The 15,250-nt window shown below is 38.4% G+C and overlaps 2 protein-coding genes and 1 long non-coding RNA gene across 4 annotated transcripts; 1 reads left to right on the top strand and 2 right to left on the bottom strand.

Annotated features, from left to right (window-relative positions):
• Nucleotides 1–4,399: 4,399 nt before the first annotated feature.
• On the top strand, nt 4,400–4,693 carry LOC132119374 (uncharacterized). Its single transcript, XR_009426151.1, has 2 exons — nt 4,400–4,479; nt 4,564–4,693. It is a non-coding gene; the product is annotated as an uncharacterized LOC132119374 (long non-coding RNA).
• A 114-nt stretch (nt 4,694–4,807) lies between these two features.
• Nucleotides 4,808–7,976, bottom strand: mrpl4 (mitochondrial ribosomal protein L4). Its single transcript, XM_059529249.1, has 9 exons — nt 7,793–7,976; nt 7,585–7,666; nt 7,188–7,356; nt 7,046–7,097; nt 6,013–6,130; nt 5,814–5,920; nt 5,291–5,400; nt 5,120–5,193; nt 4,808–5,000 (listed from the first exon to the last, which is right to left on the bottom strand). The coding sequence occupies exons 1-9, from the start codon at nt 7,838–7,840 to the stop codon at nt 4,855–4,857; spliced, it is 906 nt and encodes a 301-aa protein (XP_059385232.1). The 5' UTR covers nt 7,841–7,976; the 3' UTR covers nt 4,808–4,854.
• A 1,143-nt stretch (nt 7,977–9,119) lies between these two features.
• On the bottom strand, nt 9,120–11,375 carry c38h6orf120 (chromosome 38 C6orf120 homolog). Of its 2 annotated transcripts, XM_059528758.1 has the most exons (3): nt 11,231–11,354; nt 10,520–10,614; nt 9,120–9,787 (listed from the first exon to the last, which is right to left on the bottom strand). In XM_059528758.1, exon 3 carries the CDS (start codon nt 9,752–9,754, stop codon nt 9,188–9,190), a length of 567 nt encoding a protein of 188 aa, XP_059384741.1. In that variant the 5' UTR covers nt 9,755–9,787; nt 10,520–10,614; nt 11,231–11,354; the 3' UTR covers nt 9,120–9,187. The 2 variants fall into 2 exon arrangements, with proteins under 2 accessions (XP_059384741.1, XP_059384742.1); XM_059528759.1 differs by lacking the exon at nt 10,520–10,614 and having other exon boundaries at nt 11,231–11,375.
• Between the last annotated feature and the right edge of the window lie 3,875 nt (nt 11,376–15,250).

Below are 15,250 nucleotides of genomic sequence, written 5' to 3'. Positions count from 1 at the left end.
ATTACCGAGCTGTTGTCTGAAGAGAAATTAAAACAAGTGAAAATGAAAGCTTTTTTAATTGTACGAGATCCAATATGTTATGGAAGATATTTTGATATTTACTTTGTAAGGGACAGTAAAAAAGGCTCTTAATAATCAGGCGAATAATCGATCGATCAATCAGTCATTAAATATGTCATCAGTCATCAGAGGTCTCCCGTACACGAGAGCGCGCTTTATCCCAGTCATGGACGCGCTTTCTTCCTCTGCTATCTGTGAACGGAACCGCCGCCGTTGTTTTGGTACTGAATACAACAGCCATCAAACCTGACCCTTTAAAGCTGAGGAAAACAGAAAAAAACACATTGTGCTTTAAACTTCCCGTATGTTTTCTTTTTATAATTTTCCACAATAGCCTTCTTATTTCTAACGTTACACTATGTTGCTTACAGTCGTGGCCAAAAGTTTTGAGAATTACATAAATATTAGTTTTCAAAAAGTTTGCTGCTAAACTGCTTTTAGATCTTTGTTTCAGTTGTTTCTGTGATGTACTGAAATATAATTACAAGCACTTCATACATTTCAAAGGCTTTTATCGAAAATTACATGACATTTATGCAAAGAGTCAGTATTTGCAGTGTTGGCCCTTCTTTTTCAGGACCTCTGCAATTCGACTGGTCATGCTCTCAATCAACTTCTGGGCCAAATCCTGCCTGATAGCAACCCATTCTTTCATAATCACTTCTTGGAGTTTGTCAGAATTAGTGGGTTTTTGTTTGTCCACCCGCCTCTTGAGGATTGACCACAAGTTCTCAATGGGATTAAGATCTGGGGAGTTTCCAGGCCATGGACCCAAAATTTCAACATTCTGGTCCCAGAGCCACTTAGTTATCACTTTTGCCTTATGGCATGGTGCTCCATCGTGCTGGGAAATGCATTGTTCTTCACTAAACTGTTGTTGGATTGTTGGAAGAAGTTGCTGTTGGAGGGTGTTTTGGTACCATTCTTTATTCATGGCTGTGTTTTTGGGCAGAATTGTGAGTGAGCCCACTCCCTTGGATGAGAAGCAACCCCACACATGAATGGTGTCAGGATGCTTTACTGTTGGCATGACACAGGACTGATGGTAGCGCTCACCTTTTCTTCTCCGGACAAGCCTTTTTCCAGATGCCCCAAACAATCGGAAAGGGGCTTCATCTGAGAATATGACTTTGCCCCAGTCCTCAGCAGCCTGACATAATGATCTCCAGCCTTGTGCTCGTCAACATTCTCACCTGAGTTAACAAGACGATTAATGAAATGATCTCAGCAGGTCCTTTAATGACAGCAATGAAATGCAGTGGAAAGGTTTTTTTGGGATTAAGTTAATTTTCATGGCAAAGAAGGACTATGCAATTCATCTGATCACTCTTCATAACATTCTGGAGTATATGCAAATTGCTATTCGGCACTCAGTTGCCCACAGACCGAATCGGCCCTCCACAGCACCCAACAGGCTGGAGACAGAGGAAGGACCTTCTACAATATTTCACTCAGTTTCGGATGGTAGTGAGACGAGTAATGACAGAGAGCATCAGGATCATTTGAAGCCTGTGATTAAAAGAAAAGTATTAAGGTAGAGACACAAATGAATTTCTTGATTTGATAGTTGATGATGAGTATAACATATTTTTTATTCATATTTTTGTTACAAGACCTCATTGTAACGCTACTTCAACAGAACATTCGAGCAAATCTTGTAGGACATTCAATGTAAAAAGAAAAGCTGCATGTGCAAAGTATACACCACAATCAAAGTTTCATTACCGTAGGCTGCATTTGATCATATTTTTAACATAAAATTCTATTAACCAGTAATGTTGCGATATACAGGTCCTTCTCAAAAAATTTGCATATTGTGATAAAGTTCATTATTTTCCATAATGTAATGATAAAAATTAAACTTTCATATATTTTTGATTCATTGCACACCAACTGAAATATTTCAGGTCTTTTATTGTTTTAATACTGATTATTTTGGCATAAAGCTCATGAAAACCCAAAATGCCTGTCTCAAACAATTTGCATATTTCATCCGACCAATAAACGAAAAGTGTTTTTAATACAAAAAAAGTCAACCTTCAAATAATTATGTTCAGTTATGCACTCAATACTTGTTCGGGAATCCTTTTGCAGAAATGACTGCTTCAATGCGGCGTGGCATGGAGGCAATCAGCCTGTGGCACTGCTGAGGTGTTATGGAGGCCCAGGATGCTTCGATAGCGGCCTTAAGCTCATCCAGAGTGTTGGGTCTTGCGTCTCTCAACTTTCTCTTCACAATATCCCACAGATTCTCTATGGGGTTCAGGTCAGGAGAGTTGGCAGGCCAATTTAGCACAGTAATACCATGGTCAGTAAACCATTTACCATTGGTTTTGGCACTGTGAGCAGGTGCCAGGTCGTGCTGAAAAACGAAATCTTCATCTCCATAAAGCTTTTCAGCAGATGGAAGCATGAAGTGCTCCAAAATCTCCTGATAGCTAGCTGCATTGACCCTGCCCTTGATAAAACACAGTGGACCAACACCAGCAGCTGACATGGCACCCCAGACCATCACTGACTGTGGACACTGGACACTGGACTTCAGGTATTTTGTAATTTCCTTCTCCCCAGTCTTCCTCCAGACTCTGGCACCTTGATTTCCGAATGACATGCAAAATTTGTCCAAAAGTCCAGTGCTGCTTCTCTGTAGCCCTGGTCAGGCGCTTCTGCCGCTGTTTCTGGTTCAAAAGTGGCTTGACCTGGGGAATGCGGCACCTGTAGCCCATTTCCTGCACACGCCTGTGCACGGTGGCTTTGAATGTTTCTACTCCAGACTCAGTCCACTGCTTCCGCAGGTCCCCCAAGGTCTGGAATCGGTCCTTCTCCACAATCTTCCTCAGGGTCTGGTCACCTCTTCTCGTTGTGCAGCATTTTTTGCCACACTTTTTCCTTCCCACAGACTTCCCACTGAGGTGCCTTGATACAGCACTCTGGGAACAGCCTGTTCGTTCAGAAATTTTTTTCTGTGTCTTACCCTCTCGCTTGAGGGTGTCAATGATGGCCTTCTGGACAGCAGTCAGGTCGGCAGTCTTACCCATGATTGCGGTTTTGAGTAATGAACCAGGCTGGGAGTTTTTAAAAGCCTTAGGAATCTTTTGCAGGTGTTTAGAGTTAATTAGTTGATTCAGATGATTAGGTTAATAGCTTGTTTAGAGAACCTTTTCACGATATGCTAATTTTTTAAGATAGGAATTTTGGGTTTTCATGAGCTGTATGCCAAAATCATCAGTATTAAAACAATAAAAGACCTGAAATATTTCAGTTGGTGTGCAATGAATCTAAAATATATGAAAGTTTAATTTTTATCATTACATTATGGAAAATAATGAACTTTATCACAATATGCTAATTTTTTGAGAAGGACCTGTATTATTACAATTAAAATGCCTGTTATATTTTAATATATTTTAAAATGTTTTTTTTTCCTGTGATGGCAAAGAATTTTCAGCAGCCATTACTCCAGTTTTCCATGTCACATAATCCTTCAGAAATCATTTTAATATGTTGATTTTTTGAACTTTTTATTATCATTATCATCAATGTTTCAATGATCAGTTTTGCTGCTTAATTTTTACTTATTTATTGGAAACCAAGATAGTTTTTTCGAGGTTCTTGGATGAATAAAAAGTTAAAAGGAACAGCAATCATTTGAAATAGAAATCATTATAGATTATGCATGTGTGTTATCATATACTTATGTTTTGTAGGTACAGTTAGTGAGCTGGAGGAGTGTCTGGACTGTATGCGGATCGGTGCATCTCGTGTGCAGTATGACTCAGAGACTGATGAAACCAGAAGCTATACTGCCAGATCCAGCTCTGTGTCAGAGGAACCCGCGAATGCTTTCCAAGAATACATCAGAGGCATGGTCAGAAACACTTTCACACTTACCAATCCTAAACGGTTTCGAATTTGAATCTTAAATTTATCCATTCAAGAAAAAACTCGATCACACAGTGAGAGTGATATCCGACCTCGTCCAAAGTCATGTAAGTCCACTTTTCATGTCTACAGTAGTTTCAGTTTCTTTGACTCATGGTTGTCAGTTTGCATTACACTCTGATTCTCTTCACAGTTATACGGCCAGTTTTTAATCATCCTCACATGAGGAACTTGAAGAAAAATGATCCAGTGGCAAAGTGAGGCATACTTTTATATTAATATACAATCTTTATAAACTAAATAAAGGATTCAAGACTGATCATGATGTGTTTGGATCCTTTATCAGGTTTTTCCAGTATAAGCAGGACTGGGAGATGTTTAAACCTCCAGGAGGGAAGAGCAGGGCCATTAGGGTATCATTAATCATGTATTTGTTTTTTAGTAGCTGCATATATACATATAGTTTGATTTCTTATATTTAAAAATATAATATTTAGTTTTTGTCCTCAGGAACAACTTATGTATTAGCCTCCACCAGTAAGTTACATATACTTTTTTTTTTACAGAATTGTCTAATTCCTTTATTCTGAGCGTTTTTTCTTTTCTTTCTTATCTCTGTAGCAGAGACCTCAGAAGACGTACTTCCCCAACACTTATGTGGTTCCAACAGAGAAGAAGCGTTCTGCTCTAAGATGGGAGATCCGACATGATTTAGCACATGGCACTATTCCAACAAAAATCTCTTATCCCTGACAGAGAATCTTCAAATCTATGCATTATCTTTCATATATGTCTAATACCATTATTTATTCATGATATTGACTTTTTTACTTTATTGTAGATGTGAAATGAGACCTCAAGATCATTGTTTTTATGAAATAAACCTTTAATACTTTGAAGTCTGTGCTGTGTTCATGGCAGGTCGCTGTATGGGAGTTTAAAGGGATACAGGGGAGTGTAACGCACATCGTGCCAAAGAAGCTTCTTTTCCAGAAATTTGACAGCCTCCAGAGTGAGAACCAGACTCTCGTGTTTCAGCATGCTGTGGACATTTAGACCTGTAAACACCAAACAACATAAAGTTTGCTGTATTAAGATCATGAAGGAGCTCTGATGCAATGGTTTCATTCCCCTATATTTGATTAAGGGCGCTTTCACATCTTTCGGTGATGTTTACCTATGGCTGGAATGATATTCACTGTTTTCAGATCTTCAGTCGCCTTAAGAATGTTCTGAGGGAATTCATCACCTCTGAAATTCATGCATGCAAAAAAAAAAAGATTTCACTATAGGACACATATGTATATCAGGTTGGCAAAGACATATGCATCCACATCTGCATGCTTACACATCAACGATGAGGACTGAATCCCCCCACTGTCTGCGTTTGACCAGCTCCAGGAGGTAGTGGGGGTCTGGGGTGGGAATCTCCAGTGAGTCCACAATATGAAGGTAATCCTGGAGAAATAATGACGTTCACTTAGTTCACATTTCAGCTAACTTTTATGAAGAAAACCATTTTGCCGCTATTACTGATATAAGTGTATCAGTGTTGTTACTGTTAACTAAAACTATTAAAACAATTTCCATTCATTGGAATAAAGCTGAAATAAAATATAAATCTTAAGATGAAAAATGACAAATTAGAAGTCCTAAAATTACTAGAGCTAAAACTGAAATAAAAATAAGGCTAAACAATACCAGAAAAACTACAACAAAAATATGCATAACAAGCACATAACTAAAATTAAAAACCAGAATCATAAAAACGTGTCTTAAAATATTAAGAAATGTTTTATTAGTACATTATACTATTGATACTGCAGCACATTCCAAACCAAGCAAAACTTTAAGAGTGCACTTCCCCTCACCTGAGCCAGTTTGGCAGTTAAGGCGATTTTCAGCCCTTGCACTCGCACCTTCATGGGCAACATGTAATAATAGCTGGTCGGTCCCCGTGGGCCATGAGCTACTCCTCCTGAACGAGAAAGAGGAGCATTTGTTTAGTACTTCAGTGAGTGCAGTGATAGTTTCATACATCTGTGCGTTTAAGATGAAGCTCAAATCAACCTCCTCTCCATAGCGGAGAACGAATGCTTCCATGCCGTGCTCGGCCGCTTCCTTTCTGCTTCCATGGTTTCCTGCCTCCACCGCTGACTTCAGCTCGTGATTTGACTTTTGCATGGCTCTACAATAATCAAATTATGAATGACTGTCATATGTTATGATAAACTTAAAAATAGGTTTATATAACATGACTGGGACAGTATCATTTCACTCAACAATAAAAATGAGCAGAAAATGTACTCATCCTCAGGTTATCCAAGATGTAGAAGAGTGTGTTTGTTCATTAAAACAGATTTGGGGAAATGTAGCTTTACATCACTTGCTCACAAATGAATCCTCTGCAGTGAATGGGCTGCATGTTTGAATTAAACAAATCCATCATTAAAGCGTTTTAACTTTAGACCAGCACTCTTGCCAAAACCCAGAATTCAAAATAACATTTTCCAGTGAAAAAGGTAATCCCTGATTGTCCTCTCACATTAAAATCCATCAACATATTTGTTTAGAATGTTTTTTTTTTTCAATGCTTTATCTGGAAACAGCAATTTTATGGATAGAGGACTTGTATTTTAGCCAGAAGCAGTGGTTTAAATTTTAAACGGTCTCAGCGGCAGGGTTGCCAGGTCTTCACAACAAAAACCACCCAACTGCTACTCAAAACTAGCCAAATCGTGTTTCGAGGGTGTTCCAGGGGATTAAAAAAAACACTTTATTTAGTGAGGTTCCCCTGATAAAATTAGCATTTATATCATGTTATTAGGGTCACTACAATCGACGTACATGAAAAACAACCCGCTGCAACAGCGTTAAAGTAGCATGAAAAATGCGGAAGATCCACTGGTGAGCAAGTGATGTCATTCTAACTTCCTCCAAATCTGTTCCAATGAAGAAACAAACTCATCTACATCTTGGCTAACCTGATCATGAGTACATGTTCAGCACATTTTCATTTTGGGGTGAAACTATTCCTCTAATGCGCATTACAAGAGCAAAGTTAACACCAGAAAGCATAAATGTACACCACGTAGTTACTTACTATTCGTTTGAAATTACGTTGCCAGACCTCCACATCGTGAAGAATGTCCAGCCTATGAACAGAAATGAGGACAACCATATATTCATTAGTTTCAAACTTAACTCCAGCCTAAAAATACTACACAGAATTAAATGACAGGTACCTGACAGGAACGGAGAAGACATCAGGGTGCAGGTCAACCACACCGAGAGGGTCACAGTCACAGCTTCCCAAAGACTCCAGCCAGGTGTGGACAGGTGCCAGGTGAGCTGGGAGAGCAGCCTCACATCTGTGCACCACTGGAAGATCAGAGCCCACCGGAGAGGCCCTCTCTACAGAAAGAGTCACACATCTTCAGTTCACTGCTGTGCTGGAGATCCTTTGACACTATTAACAATATTATCAAATGATAGAGGCTCTCCGTCTTTATTTATAGATCACAATAGAAAGTTCACAGTTTTATTCTGGCAGCAGTTTTTTAACTACAGTAGTTTGGAGATAAAGAGTAATAGTGCGGAGTAATGCATTATTTACTTATTAAATAAGAAAGCTTTGCTTACTTTGTCGCCCGACTCCAATGAGATTAGATGGAAGTCGCAAATTAGATGGAAGTAAGTTTTCTCCGGAGACAGATGAGATGAACTGGTTTGAGAAAACACATGTGTTGACTCCTCGATGTTGCTCCAGAATGACCATCACTATCATATTCACACGTATCTATATTGCATGGTTATTACCCGCAATACAGACATCAATGCGCATACTTACCCTTTTAACAGCCGTTCTTCCACATAACGCTAACGTAGCACGAAACATGATGCGGGCTAATTAAAATAAGCAGGAGCCCCGCTGTTAAAACTTCAGCGTCTTACATAAATATTGGGTTTCCCTGTCAGAAGGTCGTGATGGTGTGCTCTCTCTGTGCGCGCGCTTCCGTCGCTCACATATGACGTGGGCTGTGTTTTGCCTATGGCTTTGCCCATAGACTGTAGATGTTGTCTCCTGAATTATTTATAATAAATAGAAATCGGGGTGTGCACGCTTTTTCTTTTATACTTTATTTGTGCATTCTTATTATGACTGATAGCTGGCACTTTCACTATATAAGATGTGTGGTGTTTAAATAGCACTGGGTGTGGATCCTAACGAGCACTAGAGCACAACGTAGAATCAATAATGTGAAATCTCATGCTGGTCTTAAATGTGTGAAAATATATAAAGATAAAAAAAAAAACACCTTAATATACATTCGATGAAAATAAAGCATAAATATAGATCATTTTTAAAATGCAAACAGGCCCCACGATTAAAAATAAATAAAATTATTCACAACGTTTGCATTCTTTTTTATTTATATTACTTAAATTTTTATTATGATTACTTTTTTTTTTTTTTTGTATTTGCATATATAGAGCAAGGTGCGTTATTGTAAATGTAACATCCATCCCTCAAGTTCTAACTGACATTCGTTAAATTGTTAAGAGACAAAAGAAAAAAAAGAAAAGCTAATATTTTACATATTAATACAGCTGTATCTAGTTAAGTATTTATAAAATATCATACTATATTAACACACTAACTAAACACAGTAACATCTCAAAGCACTTAACATCATTTGTTATTTGCACAATTTAAAAAAAAACGCTCAACACAAAGTGAATCTGGACACAACAATTTTCAAAAATAAGTCGTTTTATTTGTATCTTACAACTACAGGTGCAGAAAAGTCTTTACGGCTTATTAGTCAACAGACTCGTCTTCACAATAGGCACAACAGTATGACCTTCGTAACAAGGTGATTTGTGTGATTGCATAGTGCAGTTTAAAACTTCAAATTCACATCCCCAGGTCAGTAAAAGACAGACAAATACACCACACAACAGATTGTTTTTAACTCCATCAATAAAATATAAGAGAATTCGTGTTTGACATTTCAATCGTGTTGATATGCCATCTAATTTGACAAACAAATTCATAATTTGCATATTAAAACGTCAGAAAAAATTAACATTCTCTATAGAGTGTTGATGGTGCAACTCAAGATTTAAACAAACCCCTTTGCCAAAACTGGAGAAGAAAAAAAAAACCCTGCTGATTTGATCTAAATAAGAAAAATTGTATAACTGTGGCAAATGTGTTACGTTGGCAGCTGGGACATCAAAATCAAAACAAAATTTCAAGTATGATCTTAAGAATCCCAATCAGAATAGTCCACAGGATTGACTCCTCTTCTTCCGTCCCGTCCTCGGGGCCCTGAGAGTGTTGAGACTGTCCAGGAGTCTCATCTGAGGAATACAAGTTTTTCTCCACTTCCTCTTCTGTGAGTGCCATCTGGTCATAAAACACCCTCATCTCAAACTCACTCTCCATGTAGGATGGATGTCCGTAGATCCCAATCCCAACAGGCCTAACAAAATCCCCCGGGACGATCACCACGTCCTGGCCACAGGTGGTAGACTGAAGCTTGTAGGTATCAAAGTTTGGCCGCAGCGTCTTGTCAGAGACGTAGAGATCCGCGTCTCCCTTAAGGCTCTGCATGTACAGGATAATACGTCCTTCATGGTTGAGACGCAGGTAGCTGTAGTTTCCTGCCCCAATGTGGCCTTGCACGACATGGAGCAGGACCCATTCATCTGGCACAGCAGCCTCCTCTGAAAGCTGCAGAGAGCCCAGGGCCCGGGACAGGGCCGCCAACACCAACAGACCACCCCAGTACAGCACCATGGTCATACCTGCCAGACCCCAGCTACACCTGTAACCTCCCTGCAATCACAAAAAGAGATTCTTTCAATGTTGTCACGACCATAATATTCCAAAGATACTTGTTTTTTTTAAATGTAACAAAACTTAAAATTTGTTCATGGACATTAGTATTAGCTACAGGGGTTGTATACTCATATTTTGCACTTATTTTTTTTATGTTGTGTTCCAGTTTTTTTTGACCCCGGATAGATAGATAGATAGATAGATAGATAGATATATATATATTTATATTTGTTTTTGGAACTGATTGATCGTAGGTCTTATTGTTTATGCAGTAATGAGTTTATGAACCGTAATTTTTGAGAGAACACTGCCAAAATCATCCACAAATAATGTTTTTTTTTTTTTTCTTCACTCAAAAACTGAGATGCAAAAGCTCAAATCAATGAGGCCAGTTCTAAAAACAAATACAAAACCTGCGCTAATTGAATGAAAAGAAGTCGACAAAAAGATTGAACCCAAGTTTTGGTGTCATAAAGCATAATGAGATGTTTACATGGTAAATGATTTTCAGCACAGCATAAGGGTTAACCATTTACAGTTCTAAGAAGCCTAGCTTTCTTTAAAAGAAACCGAAAAACACAGTGACCCTGGGTTTATTATCCTCTTGTTGTTTATATACACATCTACATCTAAATTTAGAGCACTAGTAATCTGGATTTCTGGATAAGGTATTTTCTTAAAAATAATAATAATAAATAAATAAAAAAGAAGAAAAATAAAATAGATTACCTGTTCCTCAACAGCAAAACATTGAATTTCCAAAACCAGATTACTCTTATACAGATTTTTCAATAACTGGGACCTGGACCTAATACGAGATTACGCTGAAACAAATAATAATAATAATAATATATATATATATATATATTATATATATTATTATTATAGAGAGAGAGAGAGAGAGAGAGAGAGAGAGAGAGAGAGAGAGAGAGAGAGAGAGACAGACAGACAAAGGCCATGCTCACGTACTGTCAGTATAGCCGGGGAAAATGGTTCTTTAGATACTTTAACCGAACAAAGCATAAAGACTTCTTCGCAGGGCGCATGGACAGTCCTTAAGTGGATCGTTCCAAGAAAAAAAAAATCTTTTGTTGCATAAGCAAACAGTCGGAAGTGAAAGCATTAGTTTAAATATGACGTGACTTTGAATATAACAGCGCTATTAAAGACAGACAGACTTAACGTTAGCAGCTAGCTAAATCATTTCTGAAATATAGGACACCCTACAAAATTATTCGCACAGCGCGATGTACTATAACACACTCCGTTCCTAAATTAAAATCACATTTAATTCCTGAAGCTGGCACAAAACAATGTGCGCTGTTTGGCTAGCTAGCTAGCTAACAGACCAGTCGTTTTTATGACACTGAAACAAAGTAACTTTTCGTAATTAATACAGGTCCTCTGATATGTTGACAGATATGAATTGTTTTGAGTTACCGGTGCATTGTCAAAAATACTCCATGGGAAAGGAGAGTTGGCGTCGTTATGTTTTGAATTAGCTGTTACAGGTGTTGAGTTGACTACTCGACGGTCAGGGCCTGGTGGCACTATGACGCGCACGCGCGCCCTCTTTCGGTCAGGAGGACAGAGCACATCACAGCATGTCTCAGAAAAATTGCAAAAAAGAAATCTGAATTACTGTAATAATCTAATTTTCTCTTTTCTATATGTATTATTTTTTTTATTACTTAACATTTTTATCTTTTTTTTATGACCCTGGATCTTGGGCTTTGTTGTTTTATTTTTATTCATAATTTGCTCCTTTGGTATGTTTTTTTTTCTCTTCCTTGTTGTTTTGTTGGATTTTCCTTTCCTTCTCTCTCTCTCTCTCTCTCTCTCTCACACACACACACACACACACACACACACACACACACACACACACACACACAAGGAATCCTCCAGTGTTATTTGCATGTAGACATTCAGACATTATTAGTAGAATTAAATAAATGAACAGTGCTACATATTAAATATGTGTAAAGTGTTTTATTTTTTCGAAAGAGTTTACTCTTAAATAACTTTCAGACCAACTAACGCTTTAATATACCCTTCATAACAATAACTGTTCTGACAAAAAATATAATACAAAATGTTAGTTTAATTAAAAATCCATTCATTATTAATCTAGTATTGATCTCAGTATCCCTGCTGTCCCTCCCACCCTAGTGCACAATACTGTCAAAGGGTTGTCAGATGATGATTTTTATTTAGCTTATAGGCATATATGGCTGTTTTCAGTGCATAAACATCCTCAGAGCTTGGATCTTAATCTCTGCTGCTTGTCATCCTACTTAGTTTGACTTTTAACTTTCGATCATCAGCTATAGCTCTCACATGCTGAAGATGTTTCTCAATCTGGAAGAAAAGTAAGAATATATTTCGAGCAATCACTTGAAAAATATTAACAGCAATATTTATGATCACTTCACTATTCTTTCAAAAACTGTGATTTCTACAAGTTTTTCTCTAACCAGCAGATGGCAGAATTCTACACCTAAAGATCAATATCCAGAAACAGCTTAACATTCAAGTTATTGGTGTAGTTGAGGAATTGTGTAGTAAACAGGTACTAAAGTACTTCATATATCTCCCAAAACACAGCATTAATTAATAAACTGATATATTATTTGTATTATTAAAAAATTATATATTTTTTTACAATTACACTTTCATATTGACCCCAAAGACCCTTGGAGTAAACAGGAAACGAGGACCTTGTGAGGGTTAATAATGGAAATAAAAAAGTATTAAAATAAAAGAGAACAGCTCCAAATGAAAGGTCTGGGTGAAGCAGCTATTAGGTGCGGTGAGAAAAGTAGCCTACTTTGTGATTTTGAGTTAATAATATTTTCAAATTTGAAAAGGATACAGATGGGAGCTTTGTAAAGTAATACTTGTGAAAATGTGGCAAGCATATTTAAAAACTAGTTCACTCTCTGCTCCACAGCTAATGTCAGTCTAGTGTTCTGCTGTGCTGTACTCGAGGTGTCAGTGAGCACTAGATTGAGTGTCAGCGCTGATGCTCGAGCTCTCGTCGGGTGCAGTGGCGCGCGCCTGTAATCCAAGCTGCTGGGAGACTAAGGCTGGCGGATCGCTTGAGTTCAGGGGTTCTGGGCTGCAGTGGACTATGTTGATCAGGTGTCCACACTAAGTTCGGTATCGATATGGTGCTCCTGGGGGAGCTCGGGACCACCAGGTCGTCTAAGGAGGGGTGAACCGGCCCAGGTCGGAGACGGAGCAGGTCAAAGCCCCCGTGTCGATCAGTAGTGGGATCGCGCCTGTGAATAGACACTGCAGTGCAGCCTGAGCGATACAGCGAGACTCAGACTTTTGTGTTTGTACCTGCAGGTGGATCAGTTAAGATTATTTAAAGAATTAAGAATTCTGAGATATTGACATTGTCTCACTTTCAAATGTGTAACCTTTTTTTAAACTAGATATTTTCAGTAGCTGCATTTGCTTCTGTATGTCTTGTCAAATGACTGGTCCTATATCGCCTCTCTCTGGAAGATATGTGACATTTCTGTTCATGTTCAACATCTGCATTCCATCACCAGCTGGAGGCGCTGTTTTACACGTTAAATCATAGATGTTTTACTGAGTTTTTCTCAGTTGCTTTACAGTAGTGCATTTCTTGAATCATTCTCAATATCTGTAAACCAGTGTGCATTTATCAAAACAATTCGTACAAACAGCACCACACAATGGAGCACATGCAAAAGCCTGTAACTTACTCAATATATTGATTTTATGATGTGCACAAGTGACTAAATGACTGACTAAAAGAAAAACTGTAACATTTTAAATATCTCTTGACTGGACAGGCCCACTGTCTGCAAGCTGAATTATCATTTATTATTATTCAGTCATGTGTAGGATTTTGATTCACTGACTTTTTAAAAATTATTTACTCATTACAGAAATAGGAAAGAAAGATTGGACTATTACAATTGGATTTAGTTTTTGTACAAGCCAAGCATCAGGCAGTGTTACTTGTATAGGTACAGTCCCAAAAAATGCCCTGTCACAGCCAGCTTTGTGGAAGAGCTCCATGTGATGGCCATCGTGGTCCCAGAAGATCCTCTCATGGTTCAGAGGTTCCTGTCACTGCCGCTCCGTGCCTCAGAAAAGCATCCTGCGAAGTTCCCAAACCCTGGTAGCATCTGCTGCTTTGGCTTTAGGTGGCAGAATATGTATTTGGTAATATTACTTGCATGTTTGTTCACCATCATGGAGCAAATTGGACAATGTACAAACTGTTGTGATATATTTGTGAGTGATTTCCAGCTTACTGAACAAGAAAAAAGTGGTGTTTAATTTATCGATTTTTGATTTTCTCGTGAAAAGTGAGCATTGTGTAGTGGAATAGAGGCAGATCTGAATGATGGGCTTGACTGCAGCGCTGCCTCACAAAACAGCAGAGAAAAGTGAGCATATCCCAGGAAGAATAAGTTATGATTAAAGATTTCAAATTCAAAAATAAATAAAATATATTCACAATAAGACCAGTAACATGGATTAAGAAAATACACAGGGTCAAGTCCCTGAGCTTCCAGTTAAAAGAGAGTTTTCTGTCACAGCTGCTTCATGATTTCCTGATGTTGTATCACCAGAACATGCATTAGTTTCAGTCACAGATGCTCCAGAGGTTCCTGTCAGGACTGCAGCCAGTGCCACACCTGACACCTCAGTCCCTTAATTCTTTTAATTCTTCTAGGAATATAAACAGCAAAGTTTGCCACAATAAAATTAATGAGCTGTGTGTACATGTGATAAATATACATGCAAATTATAAATAAAACAGGTAATAAACCAGCTAAAAATCCAAAATTAAAGTAAATGATTAATGTATTAACCGGTATGTTAATTTAGATTAAATAATAGTCTGATGTATTAAAATGAATAAAAAAATCAGCAACATAATATTTTGAATTAAACTTATGTTCAGATTGTTTGGAAAACTATTTGTGATGATCTGTTTGGAGAATAAAGCTTTGGAAATGTACTACCACACAAAAATACCAAAGATATTTATTCAAAACACTGCTCCACAGCTAATGTCAGTCTAGTGTTCTGCTGTGCTGTACTGGAGGTGTCAGTGAGCACTAGATTGAGTGTCAGCGCTGATGCTCGAGCTCTCGTCGGGTGCAGTGGCGCGCGCCTGTAATCCAAGCTGCTGGGAGACTGAGGCTGGCGGATCGCTTGAGTTCAGGGGTTCTGGGCTGTAGTGGACTATGTTGATCAGGTGTCCACACTAAGTTTGGTATCGATATGGTGCTCCTGGGGGAGCTCGGGACCACCAGGTTGTCTAAGGAGGGGTGAACCGACCCAGGTCGGAGACGGAGCAGGTCAAAGCCCCCGTGTCGATCAGCAGTGGGATCGCGCCTGTGAATAGACACTGCAGTGCAGCCTGAGCGATACAGCGAGACTCAGACTTTTTTAGGACACTGTTTA

Source organism: Carassius carassius, chromosome 38, assembly GCF_963082965.1.
Source record: "Carassius carassius chromosome 38, fCarCar2.1, whole genome shotgun sequence".
Lineage (NCBI taxonomy): Eukaryota > Metazoa > Chordata > Actinopteri > Cypriniformes > Cyprinidae > Carassius > Carassius carassius.
Note: the sequence above shows the minus strand (reverse complement) of the source record. Positions and strands in the feature narration are given on the sequence as shown.